Genomic DNA, 12,855 nt, shown 5'->3' with positions numbered 1-12,855 from the left:
CATCTATAGAGTTTCCTGGGATGATCCTCAAGGATTTTACATATTAACTTCTTAATCTGAAACCGTTTGACAGAAGCGTCCGCAGGAGGAAACCAATTTTTGTTTAGCTGAAAAATTATAACATGTTTGTAGCATATTAAATGAAATTTCATGTAGATAGAAAGTTATACGTACAAGATAAAAGGACAAAAAGGAGCACCAACATGTTAAATGCATCTGTAGATTTTCTCCAATGAAAAAGAATTTGAACTGTTAGTTTTTCTATTGTGAACAAAGAACAGATTTTTATCTAGTCCAGTTTGGCAGAGCACAAGAACTGTGGATTCCCTACCTCCACATCCAAAACACAAGGAAATTGTAGAGAACAAATATTCTTAAGCCGTATCTGCTTGTTCTTATCAGGGGTGCAATCAGAAAATGGCATGCCACATGCAAAAATCTTGCAGTAAGGCATAATGAGAATCTGACCAACTTATCTTGATTAAAATGATGTTCACGTGCCTACATATAAGTATATAATATAACTATAATATGCTTGCATGTAACGTTGACAATATGCTTTTTTTTTGGGGGGGGGGGGGGGGGTGGTGTGTGGTGTGGGGCGTGTGTTTTTGGTGTGTGGGTTGTGTGTGAAAGCTTTATGCCAATAATTCCTTTAGGGATGACTAATAGAGACTGAAAGGACACAGAATCAAAGAACTAACAGAGAAGTTACTGTATCATCCAGTAACAGAACATGTACAATTTTAAGTTTGAGGCTATGCTGAAAGGAGATAAGATCACTTACAAAGTTGGAGAACTTCTTAAAGGGGCTAAACTCAACAGGAGCTTCCTCCAGAAAACGTTCCACATAATGAAGCAAAAAGAGACCACAGTCAAATGAATTTTCCTGCTGTGGCAGCTGAATCAATATGAAAGAAAAGAAAAAGTCAAGCAAACAATAATTTATTTTTCTCTAATAAGCAGAACTTTATTAAGAAAAGAAAACAGCACAAGGAATGATAGACAACAATGTCCGTAAGAGAGAACAACTAAAACTAACTGTATACACAGAACAATCAATACATAACTTCCCTCCAACCAAATAAATAAAACTAAAGCGTCTAAAATGTTTTCACAAGCAAGCCAACAAGGGTACTGGTCAACACCAGTGGGAAAGGCAGATTAGAGGTTTCAACTCCAGGACCTCCAACAATCTGAACTCTAGTACAGTGTTAGACAACTATGTCGAAAAGATTACCCTTATGGGAAAAATAGATATCTTCAGCAGAAAGAGTTTTTGTTCCTTAATAAATGATAATAGATTTCAGTTTTTTAAAATTTTGAAAAAAAAAAAAGGATACCTCCAGTGCGACAAATCGCAAATGTAGAAATTTCAAAGAAACATTTTCTGCTGTCCCACCATGCTTCTCTTTCCACTCTTCACATAGGTATCTGTCATTTCATGACAATATTAAATATTAGGGCAATCGGTGTGATCCTTAGCCTCAAACAGCATGAGGACATATACTTCAGAATTATAGCATATCATTCAGATTATAAGAATTCTATAGTTATGCCATAACGGATTATAGATCAAACAACTCAAGTTGTGAGCTTATGCAAATGTTTTTTTTTTTTATAAAATTTTTGTTAGTAAAACTTACAGCCAGATTTTGAATCTCCCCATCCTCCACCCCAGTCCTTTGGCATCATTTGTACCAAAAGAAAATTTTACAATGAGTTAAGGGAAAGAATTTTTTTCATATAGAAGTTCACATAACAGCTTACAAGGTGACCATAAGCCACAAATCCATCAGCAGGTTTTTACTCTGTTCTAGGGCTATTTTGAGAAACCTTGGCTCAGTAGGGAATACTATCAGATACATTCACATTAAATTACAAAACCACCACTTCATGGAACTACCCCTGCATTAAATTTTTTTTTTATAATTCTTTTCATAAGAAATGTAAAAGAGTCACCAACTTATCTGTATTGACTTTTCACAGTGGGACCAGTATGGCCTCCTTCTGAGGATTCAAAACATGGGATAGGGTTGCAAATTGAGACTGATAAAGTAGTAAAATTTTATGCACACATCCGTACATCCTTGACTGTTAGTTCATGGCACCAGGCTTCACCTTTACTTTTATCTGTTTTATCATTTTCTGGATGGACATTTCAATTTCCCCATCAACTGAATGTAATCTAATGACTAAAATAGAGGCCTATACAAATTCATAACAGCTTTTGCTGAAGATACACTAAGACTCTACATAATATGGATACATGGCTAGGATAAAAAAAAGAATATGGATAAGATTATGATGCACAGACCAGAAGGAGACTGATCATGAAGCTGTGCTATCAAAAGCTACCTTTGAACAAGATTCTTGAGGCCTCTATGACTTCCTCTAATTGAATCCATGTGCAAGATGCACGGAACCTTGGGTGAACTTTCAATTTCCTCATCTGCAAGATAATTAGAGAAATCAAACTGAAATGGCAATAACCATGGTACATACAAAACATAAATCCAAATCATCAAAGGTCTTGCCTTCAACATTAGCCACTTCACCCGGATGACAGATGACAATCAAACTCCAGTGCAGTCTGCAGAAGATGCAGTAATAATTCATATTAAGAAGTTGGTATCATAGGATTACTCTCCAATCTACACGAAAAACAATGTAACACACTTTCTCACCTGTAGTTTACAGGAATGAAAATGTAATCCTTCTTAAAAACATTCACTTTCCTAGTCCATTTAAGAACGCGCTGAAATGCTTCCTTTCCTTCACAAGCACCTGGTTGATCTTTGTCTAGATCAGCAAGTTTCCGAAAGAAAAAACTATTGAAGAAGTGGAACCTATGCTTTTCCTCTGGTTGAATTTTACTTTTTAAGTATCTGCCAATAAGCCAAAATCAGAATTTCTTACTATCTGGAAGTAGTCAGATATAAAAGAGGAACTAGAAGCTACGACCTCATTGCATGTATATCTTTTAACTGTTCCATTTTGATATTAAGTTTTAAAAAAAAAAAAAACAGATTCCTCACTGAAGTCCTACTATGAAATGAACTTCCTCTCCTCCTTAGACCTAAAAAACCTGCTACTCCTTTCCAATCAAATAATAGAATACAATTATTATCTGATACTAGAAACCTACCAATCTCAAAGACCATATGAAGTCAATTTCTTTCAAGCAAAGAATATCATAGGTTCATCTACAGCATTCAAATTTTGAAATCTACTGATCTAAAACCATGATGATTGCAAGGCATTGTCACTTTCTAAGCAGAGTCTTTATATATATCTTCTCCAGTTTCCATAATCTCCAATTAACTTCTAAATGCCCATATCATGTTTCCAATTATAAGGTATAAAATACTTGTTGCTAATAAAAACCGGATTCCTGACCTAAAAATTGGGGGTTTTGTTGTGGACTATATACTACATGAGTTGTATAAAGATTGTAAACAATCAAGAGATCGCCATAACCAACACTGAATCCATATGGATGACAAAATGAAAGTTTATAAGGTCAATAATGTTAAGATCCTGCAACATGAATACGTACAACTTCAAAACTAGGTCCAAAATAAGAAAGACTTGAAAGGAGCCAGGTCAAACTTACTGAATATAAAAGTCAACTATAGTGTCATTAATAAAAGTTGCTGGCTGTAGAAGCTGAAGATCTCTCTTACTTATACAAACTGCATCAGGATCCCCTTGTGGATAGATAACATCTTCAAAAGACTTACTGAAACTACAACAAACAAACTACATCAACAGAAATCATAAAGAAGCAAAAATGTGTGAGATTTGATACTATCAAAGTTAATAAACTTATAGTCAACAATAATGAGCCAAAATTTAAATACCAAAACATGTACAAATGTTAAAATATAATGGATGAAGTATACCAGAAAGAAAAGAAAGAGAAAAAAACAGATAAACATTCCTTTGGTATTTGAAAATACATCAAGTTTTAACCTTGGAATGAGATGAGAGTCTAAAAAAGCAGTATAAGATTTTATAGCAATTAAAATTATTATAAAAAATAATTTTGGTCCCTGTAGTTCGACGGATTTTTTCAATTTTGGCAATTTAACTCCTATAGTTTGACACCCATCACAATTCAAGGACACGTCCAAGTTTCCGTACAATTCCGTTATGGAGTAAGCATGTGCCCCTCACGTGGAGGGATATTTCAGTCTCCCACAACAAGATGAGCCACTTCTTCAACCTCTGAATCAAAATTCCTCACTCTGAACCCTATAGGAAGTGAACGAAATCTCAACATAGGATCGAAATTTTAGAGGAGCACCAAGGTATATGGCATGAGTGGACAGAAATACCCCTCCACATGAGAGGCACGTGCTTACTCAGTCATGCAATTGGACAGAAATTTGGAAGTGTCCTTGAATTGCGATGGATATCAAACTACAAAGGTCAAATCACCATAATTGAAACCACAGGGACCAAAGTGGGAAATCTGGCAAACTATAGGGACCAAAAGTGACTTTTTGCCAAAAATTTATACATAATAAATCAACTATAGCATCAACCCTGTTTCAGTTGTAAATTATAGAAACTAAAAAAGATGAAAGTCACACGGATTCAATGTAAAAATAATAAAAAATAATATACCGCACCAGTTGAGCACTCACTCAAAATCAAGGATCCACACATCCCCATATCTCGCATCCAATGAACTGAGTGCTTCCTGTCCTGCATGCAATAATAGAGGGCATCATAATTAAAAAGATATTGACTATAAAGTGAAATATTACACAAAGGAACATTTCTACAGGGTTAGCTTTTTGAACTTTAATTAGGATGAACCCACTCCTTTATAATCAACTCAATATGTTAAAGTCTGAAATTCTATCATTTCAACTTGATATTACATTTAACCAATCTCAACTTTGATAGCTTCTAGATACTCATCCATCTGATCACGCCAAAAATATTTTAAAGGAGTTGTTCTTATTCTATTGATGCACTCTACACACAACATGTTTGGTGGTGCTAGCAGTTTTTGTGGAGGCACATGAGTGTCGCACATAGTAAGGCAGCTGAATGTCAAGAAACAGGGGTGATTGTAGTTGTTGCAATGACAAGGTGAAGCTAGGATCTGATCCCAATATTCAGGATAGGGGACAAACGTAGGAAATTGATGACAGTTACAACTTTAGCCAAGTTATCAACAGATTGTCTCATACGGTCATCTTGTCACTAGGCAGCTTGTAAAGTAGAGAATAACTGTTTGCAAGAAGACTTTTTTAATGACAATCATCCTTGTTTAAGCTTTTTCTTTTTTCTTTTTTCTGTGGGACCCTCATTTTAAGGGACTAGCTCACAGAATCGTGGCTACTTTAAGTCATTTCTTAACATCAAGTGTACACGGAAAAACATTACGTGCTCAATCTAGGATTTCACAAGAAATTGTTCCAGTAACCATGCAATGTTTCACATTTTACAAAGCAGTTCAAAGGAAAGAAATTATATGATTCCATCCAATACAAAAGCAAGATAGCTCCATCACCATTTATCTAAATATGCACAAACCTGAAGTTTTATATGCATTTGCAGCTGCTCTAGAATCCCTTGATTCAAGTTGATGGTCACCTGTAGCTGTTTCAACCTGCAATAAGCAAATTATCAAATTGCTCATATACAAGGTTAAAAAAAACCTAGTGTATAATTAGATAAATCTACACTATTCTGACTCAATCTCCATGATATAACCAATTTTCCACTCAAAGATATCATGTCCCTTGGTCCCAATGTCCCATTAATAGTTGAACCTTCTAGACTAACACAGCAACATGGAAAATTTAACTGAGATGCTGTCAACTATTAGTGTATGTAAACTCTATAAAAATTTCTACAATGGAGTAAAACCTGATTTATTTACACCATATCATTATGTAAACACACACACACACACACAGACACATATCCTTTTAATATACTTTTCTGTAACTTCCCTAATGCAAAGGAAACAGCAGCTGTAATAGAATGTGATTGTTTGTTGCCTTAACATGCACCACTAAATTCACAATACAACTACTTGAAAGAATGTGCTAACATGTGATCTGTGGATATAAGATTTATACTTTATTAATCACATTTCAACATCTATCTGGCCGTAACCTTTACATATAGTGACATGCTATTGATTCCCTGTCTGTGAACTCTGCACAATAAATTGTGTAACAAGTACATCCTGGGCATGGACCTCAGAGTCAAGCACGTACTTTAAAGGTTTTTTTTCAGCGAGGGGGTAAACAAATCCAATTTAAAGTTAGAAATCGCTTCGAGTGGAAAAAACTAATTATTAATGTCTTCAAATATTGGGGCAACATCCAGGAAATGTATATAAACATACTGAAAACTAGAATAGCTGCTAAAACATACATTTTCTATGTGGTTACATACTTGTCTGCCAGGAGTCTCCAAACATATAGTTACACATGCATCTTTATTTTTGTTTACAAATTGCAAATTTAAAGGTGACATACTGGAAGGGAAAACACGCTTCCCACCAATACACGTCATTCTCCACCAATACACACTTCCCTACTGGAAGGGAAAACAGAGGAGCACTAAATCCCAACAATGACACCTTGTGGCCCAATTAATCAGTACAGCACCAGAATTGAAACAGGAAATGGTCTTAAAAAAGCAATAGTTAAGGTTTCCAATTGCTATGGGTCAAATAGTGTCAAGTCAAAAGGTAGCACTACCAAACTCAAATGTTCTTAAAATTAAAAATCATAACGAGCCTCTTAGGCATATCTCTAACATAACTTCCAATTCAAATTTGATGGTGCATGGGTGATCCAGGGATTCGGATAAAATTTGATGGACTTGGCATCTACCAAACTCCAACGTCAAGAATGTCAGTATGAGAAGATATCCCACTTTCTGACCAAAAACGACCTCGGGGAATTTTCCTTTAACCTTTAACTTTTTATTACTTCAATAGTCTATTATTATGTCTCGTCTTCCCTCCCCCCCCCCCCCTATTTTTTATGTTTCTCATACTCATCAAAACAAGATTCAATTTCCTTATCTAGGCTCTTAGAAAACCACCAATAAAGACAATATCAAAAATACTAAGGGGGAAGGAAACACACTTACAATTTCATATCCACCAGAACCAGGGTATGATTCTTGTTCTTCTAATGGAGCTACAATTATGTAGAAAGTTTGGGGTAAGATAAATGAAAGACACAAAATTGTGAGAGAAAAAAGGCACCAACAATACTTGATTATGTACTGATTTTTATGGCAGAAAAATTAAAGAGAAACCTTCAGATGTTGAAGGACTTGAGACCAGAGTTGATGAAGAACACATTTCAATCCTCTCATCATCATCTGAAATTGCACATACTTGGTTTTTCTGCAACAATTTCAAACGAAGTCATTATTAACAATATGCTTAAGATCCACATTGGACATCCCCATAAAAAGGGGTAAAATTTTGGGTCTAGCAAATAAGAGAGTAACCAAGTATAGTGACATTTTAAAGTTTAGGCCCATTACAATTGCTTTAAGGTCGTACATTTGGCTAAAAACATACTCACCCAAGCAAGAAATAGGACATAAAAATCTTTGAGATAAGTATGAATACTTACTTCATGGTTTGGAGAACTAGAAACCACAGAGACATCCAACCCGGGCATCTCCTCTCCTGCAGCACCACCATCCTCTGCTACTGTGCCCACATCAGTAGCATCATCATCTAATAACAAAGTGGTAATTTCCTTTTGTGGAGTCTTTGTTCCATGTGCAACTACACAAAACGTAAAGAAACTTTAAGCAAAACTAAACATCAATAAATTTAAAAAATAAAATTAGAGGTTTAGGCAGTGATAACCCCACTACCTCCAGCATCAACATCAATCGCTTCATTTCTGAACTCCTTTTCAAGATTCTTGGTAACTGGTTCAAGTGCATGGTGAGTACAGATGATACATACATAACTAATTTACTCAATTAATTAAGTTAAAGAACTTGCTAACTTGATTAATAGGCATAATTCTCAGGGCCAAAACAATCCATTTCCGAAATTCCCTTTTCCATTTTCTTTTCTTTCCAGAATTTTCCCATTAACCAAACAGACTACCCACAATTCAAAATGCAATGAGAAAAGAGAAACAAACTCACAGCAGTGCAGGAACTTGTACTTGATAATTGGGGAATCGAGGTACTTGTTCTTCGTGCTCTTCTTGTTCCTGGGCTTCATGAGGTTTCGGAATTTGGCGATCATCTTGGCGGACTGCTTCTCCACAACCTCGTCGTCGGCGTTGAACTCGAACGCCTGGAATCGCTTGCTCGGAGACTCGGAGTCGGACGTGAACCGCCGAGTCATGAAGCCGAGCCACTCAAAACTCGCAAACAGAAATGCTGAAGACGTTTGCGAGTATTTGGGTTATAAATACAAACAGAGGTCGAGAAGAGTACAAGAGAAGTTTAACTTGAAATGGAAGAAGAAAGAGTTCTCGCCAGAAAAATAAGAGGGAAGAAGTGGGGGAGACTGGGGGCTCCACCGATCCCTACTACTTTAATTTTTGAATTTTTGGTGAATTTCATAGATTTTAATTGACTTCGATTGAGTAATGAAGTTTGTTAGAATATTATGGTAAAATTTGACAGATTTTTGTTACAGGGACTTTTTAGTGGTCAATTTAATGGGCATTTCCATTAGTTTTAATTTATATATATATAAAGAATAGGTGCTTTATTAAAATAATAAGTATCATAATAGTGTACATAATATAGCACTGAAAACAACTAAATTTACATATTGGAAATGGTAGTGTGTCATCATGCCCTCCGCTTTATTGATAGGAGACTTTAGGCCCCGTTTGGTTCACGGAATGAATTTAAGGGGAAATCATTTTCCATGTCATTTCCCAAGGAATAGGAATGAAAGATTCATTTTCCACGTTTGGTAATATCGGAAAAGTAACCGGGAGATTTCACTTTGTTTCCTTTCCCATGTTTGTTTTGAATAGAAATGGAAAACAAAGTTTGTATAATTTTTTAATTATACCCATATTCAATCAAATAAAAAAAAATGCATTTAATGATACATTGTAATTATAAATTGTTCATAGGAACAAAATAGTCATGAAAATTGTGTATTGAATGTTGGCTCATTTTCTCAAATTTTCCCATGAGAGGGGAAAACAAAACCCAAGTTAAGAGGAGGACTTCACTTTTCTCCCTACCTTCCCATGTGCTAGGCAACTATTTTTCATGCCTGGACTTACCAAACATGGGAAAGCAATTGAATTCCCATTCTCAAGCCTCCTTTCCTATGAACCAAATTGGTAAGTCAATTAAATAATTTACTTTGCAATGGCCTTGTACGTAGAGGTGTTAAACATGTCATTTAACTGGTCCATTTATTAAATATATTGATTCCAGCCTGACCCAAAATTCAAGTTCATATTGAGTCGTGACGTGCTCGAGCTGTGCTCGTAATCGAGTTGTACCCATACTCGAGCCCAATCACTCATTTTTCTTGATTTAAGAAACATGCACATTAAAAAAAACACTAATATTCAAAGGTGGTTATGAATAAAATATAAAGAAAGATATGTGAATATATATAGTCCCTTTGTATTGAGGCAGAGATTCGTGCTAGGCTCGAGCCGTGCTTAAAGCGGGCTAGGGCCAAGCACGGCCCATATCGAGTTGTGGGCCAACCTAGTCCATTGGACCTTTATTTATTTATTTATTTATATTTATCCCGGTACGGCCCAAGCTTTCGTGATGTGCCGAGCATGACCCATGCTTTCGGGTAGTGTTGAGCACGGCCCACTAATATATGTTCTCATGCTATGTCGTGCCCCATTTATACGGGATGGGCTCATGTCGTGCTGGGTCGGCTCATCCCATTTGACACCTCTACTTGTAAGTCAAGTGGTTAGGTCATCTCTAGGTGGGGAGGGCTATATTTAGCCTGTACTGCATTTAGCCCTCTAATAAATGATTTTATAAGGAATAGTGTCATGCTACATTTTAACCGTCTCCAGTAGCAAAGGGCTAAATTTAATATTTTAATAATTTTTAGTATATTATGTAAATTTATTAGTTAATTTAATTAAACTACTATTTAAAATATATTTTAGAAGAGAAAATTATTTTGGGATATGATTTTTTTACATCCACATGTTGGCACATGATTAGACCTATAGATTTCTAATTAGATTTTTTCTTGTTTTAGCCTTTGTCTTATTTTAAAAATAATGGAAAAAGATTAAGGATAGTTTGTAAAAGAATGAAGAGAATGTGATAAATTATGTAAAAGGATGAAATCGAGAAAGGATAATATGTAAAATGATGAAGATATTGTGGGAAATTATATAAGAATGAGGTAAGTATTTATACAAAAAGTTTAGGAATTTTTAGAATTTTAAAAAATTAATCATTTTATTCGGATTTAAAAATAAATAAAAAAAGCTAGCTGATGTCAGCTAACAGCTAGGTGACATTAGCTGGGGCCATCCAATTATTTTACACAGGCTGGCCAAAGGGCAGCATGTGGCCTGATTTTTAGGAATTGACCCTTTATGTAGTCCACTCTTAAATATGAGTTTTAGGAATTTTAGGCTATATTTGAGGATAATATGACTTCTTCAAATCCATCAGTCCCTAGATTGCAATAAGAGAAGAAAGGTTTTTATTTCAATATGGAGAACTAGATTGTTGAAAGCAAATTATATATAAAGGAAAGAAGAAACTATTCCTTACACCAACATAGTTGCAACATGTGATGGCAACATACCACTTTAGTTGAAATGAGTGAATTAAAAAAATTCACATTCTTTGACGTCTAAAGTATGTCAAATGGTACACATTCTAGTATATATTAGCCGTTTAAATGACAAACTTTTCAAGAATGTGTAAAACAAATGGAGAAAAATTATTTAAGAGAATTTGTGGTGTTTAATATTGGGATTGATTATATTTATCCAAGTTGTAGAGCAAGCAATAGGTGCTTCCCCTCCATCTCCTCATCCTTCACTTTCCTATCATCTTTTGCCAACTTCTTCAGTTGATGGAGGTCTCTACTTCTCCATAGAAGTTACAAAAAGTATGCTCGTGAACATCATGACTGCGTCACTCTAATTTTTAAAATGTGTGTACATATAAAATCAAAAAAGGACTTCAAGAATTGTGTGGCTTTTTGGGTTACAAAGCATATGAATTTTTGCAATAAAGATCATTGATGGTTTTTGGTATAATCAATCTGACTCTACTCTCTTTCTCCATGGTCACAAATCCAAACACACTTAAATTTGTAAAACATACTTGCATATAATTCGGATTTTAAAGGTTATCATATTTTTTTTACCCAAGCTGTCATAGTTATCAAATTCTTATTAATGACATATTTGGTAAGTAATTTTTGACCCAAAAAAAACTCAGGCTTTTTGTGTGTACAGTATTCTATTGTACTAAGTATAAATTAAGTTGTAAACAAAATCCATATAGTTTTACCCAAATTTAAGAGCATCAAATTTCATGCCCATTATAATTGAAATTATTATCCGTAACATTTGACCACCTAGGGCAACCCTTCAGTCATAGATACCATCTTTAGTAAGAGCATCTACAATGAGCTCCTTAAATCATCTCATTCGACCAATTTTAGGGAGGAATTGGAATAATACAACTCCAACCATCCACCTCCTAAAATAGGGAGACCTGTAGGAGCCCTAAATTTGAGGAGAGAGAAAGGACTTCTAGTGGTTCCCTATAATTTCATGTTGCTTTGTTTTATGCATAGTTTAAACTTTTAATTAATCCTAACTATTTTTTTATTTTTATTTTTTATAAAGATGAACCAATCACATCGAATTATAAAATAACTATAGTATTTATGACTCTCTAAATTAGAGAGTATGATTGGAGTTCAAATTTTATAAAGAGCTCCTAAAATAACTTTTATGTGTTTTTAGCTAAATTTTAACTAAAAACTAGGGAGCATGATTGTAGATACTCTAACAAGTGAACCTTATCACTGAAGAATATCTACACAGACAAGTTTATATTTTTCATAAATGCAACTGCAACCATTCAAGTTAGTTTTTATTCTTTCTCATATATTTTTTTCTTTTTGTATTTTCAAGTTTTTTGTTTAAAGGGTTTTGAATTTATTTGTTGTGTTAACATTGTTTTAAAATAAACTTTTAAAAGGTGAAATGGGATTTGGGTCAATATTTGGGAACACGAAAGTAATTAAGACTTGACAAAATGATACATAATATCAACAATTATCTAAACAATTGCTTTCATAATTAATTTTCTAATTCTATATATTAATAATGCGCTTTTCAATAAAATATGAAAATAGTTCAATTAAATATTGCTATATTCTCTGACACAATTATTATTATTATTATTTATCAAATTTATAAATTTTATTATATGTATTTTTGTAACCAAATTGTCAACGTATTATCAAGTAAATATACCCAATTCATACATATGTATGATATAAGCTAATTATGATTAGTTATTAATTAGAATGTTTATTCAATTTAATGTTATGCAGTTTTCATTTTATGGGAGGATGACCCAAACGTTTGAATAAATACAAAACTTATCATGTTGTAATCACTAATTGTCGTTGTGGCTACCATCAAATCTTCGGAGTTATTTCCTCAACCCCTCCCTCCCTCGTAAAGCCAACTACATTTTAACGAAATCGAGTCTTGAAATCTCTTTTTCTCTCTCTTTTGCAGGTGCTGCGCACCACAATAGATGGTTGATGGGGGCACCTTGTGGTCATAAGAGATCATTATGTCCAAGGACTAAAATATCAATAATATCAAAGAAATTATCTTC

At 34.3% G+C, this 12,855-nt stretch overlaps 1 protein-coding gene across 1 annotated transcript in view; it reads right to left on the bottom strand.

The window, feature by feature from the left end:
* The window catches only part of LOC18767814 (probable ubiquitin-like-specific protease 2A), a 10,622-nt gene extending 2,131 nt beyond the window's left edge, over positions 1–8,491 (bottom strand). Inside the window, exons 1-14 of the mRNA XM_007200626.2 lie at positions 8,161–8,491; positions 7,879–7,935; positions 7,629–7,786; positions 7,303–7,393; positions 7,132–7,181; positions 5,554–5,629; positions 4,653–4,713; positions 3,617–3,748; positions 2,688–2,888; positions 2,538–2,593; positions 2,359–2,452; positions 1,344–1,434; positions 788–901; positions 9–107 (exon numbers count right to left, since the gene is read on the bottom strand). Coding sequence (XP_007200688.2) covers positions 9–107; positions 788–901; positions 1,344–1,434; positions 2,359–2,452; positions 2,538–2,593; positions 2,688–2,888; positions 3,617–3,748; positions 4,653–4,713; positions 5,554–5,629; positions 7,132–7,181; positions 7,303–7,393; positions 7,629–7,786; positions 7,879–7,935; positions 8,161–8,365 — 1,485 coding nt within the window. The 5' untranslated portion in view covers positions 8,366–8,491. The remainder of the gene's footprint in view (positions 1–8; positions 108–787; positions 902–1,343; positions 1,435–2,358; positions 2,453–2,537; positions 2,594–2,687; positions 2,889–3,616; positions 3,749–4,652; positions 4,714–5,553; positions 5,630–7,131; positions 7,182–7,302; positions 7,394–7,628; positions 7,787–7,878; positions 7,936–8,160) is intronic.

The sequence above is a fragment of the Prunus persica genome, chromosome G8, assembly GCF_000346465.2.
Source record: "Prunus persica cultivar Lovell chromosome G8, Prunus_persica_NCBIv2, whole genome shotgun sequence".
In the NCBI taxonomy this organism is placed as follows: Eukaryota; Viridiplantae; Streptophyta; class Magnoliopsida; order Rosales; family Rosaceae; genus Prunus; species Prunus persica.
Note: the sequence above shows the minus strand (reverse complement) of the source record. Positions and strands in the feature narration are given on the sequence as shown.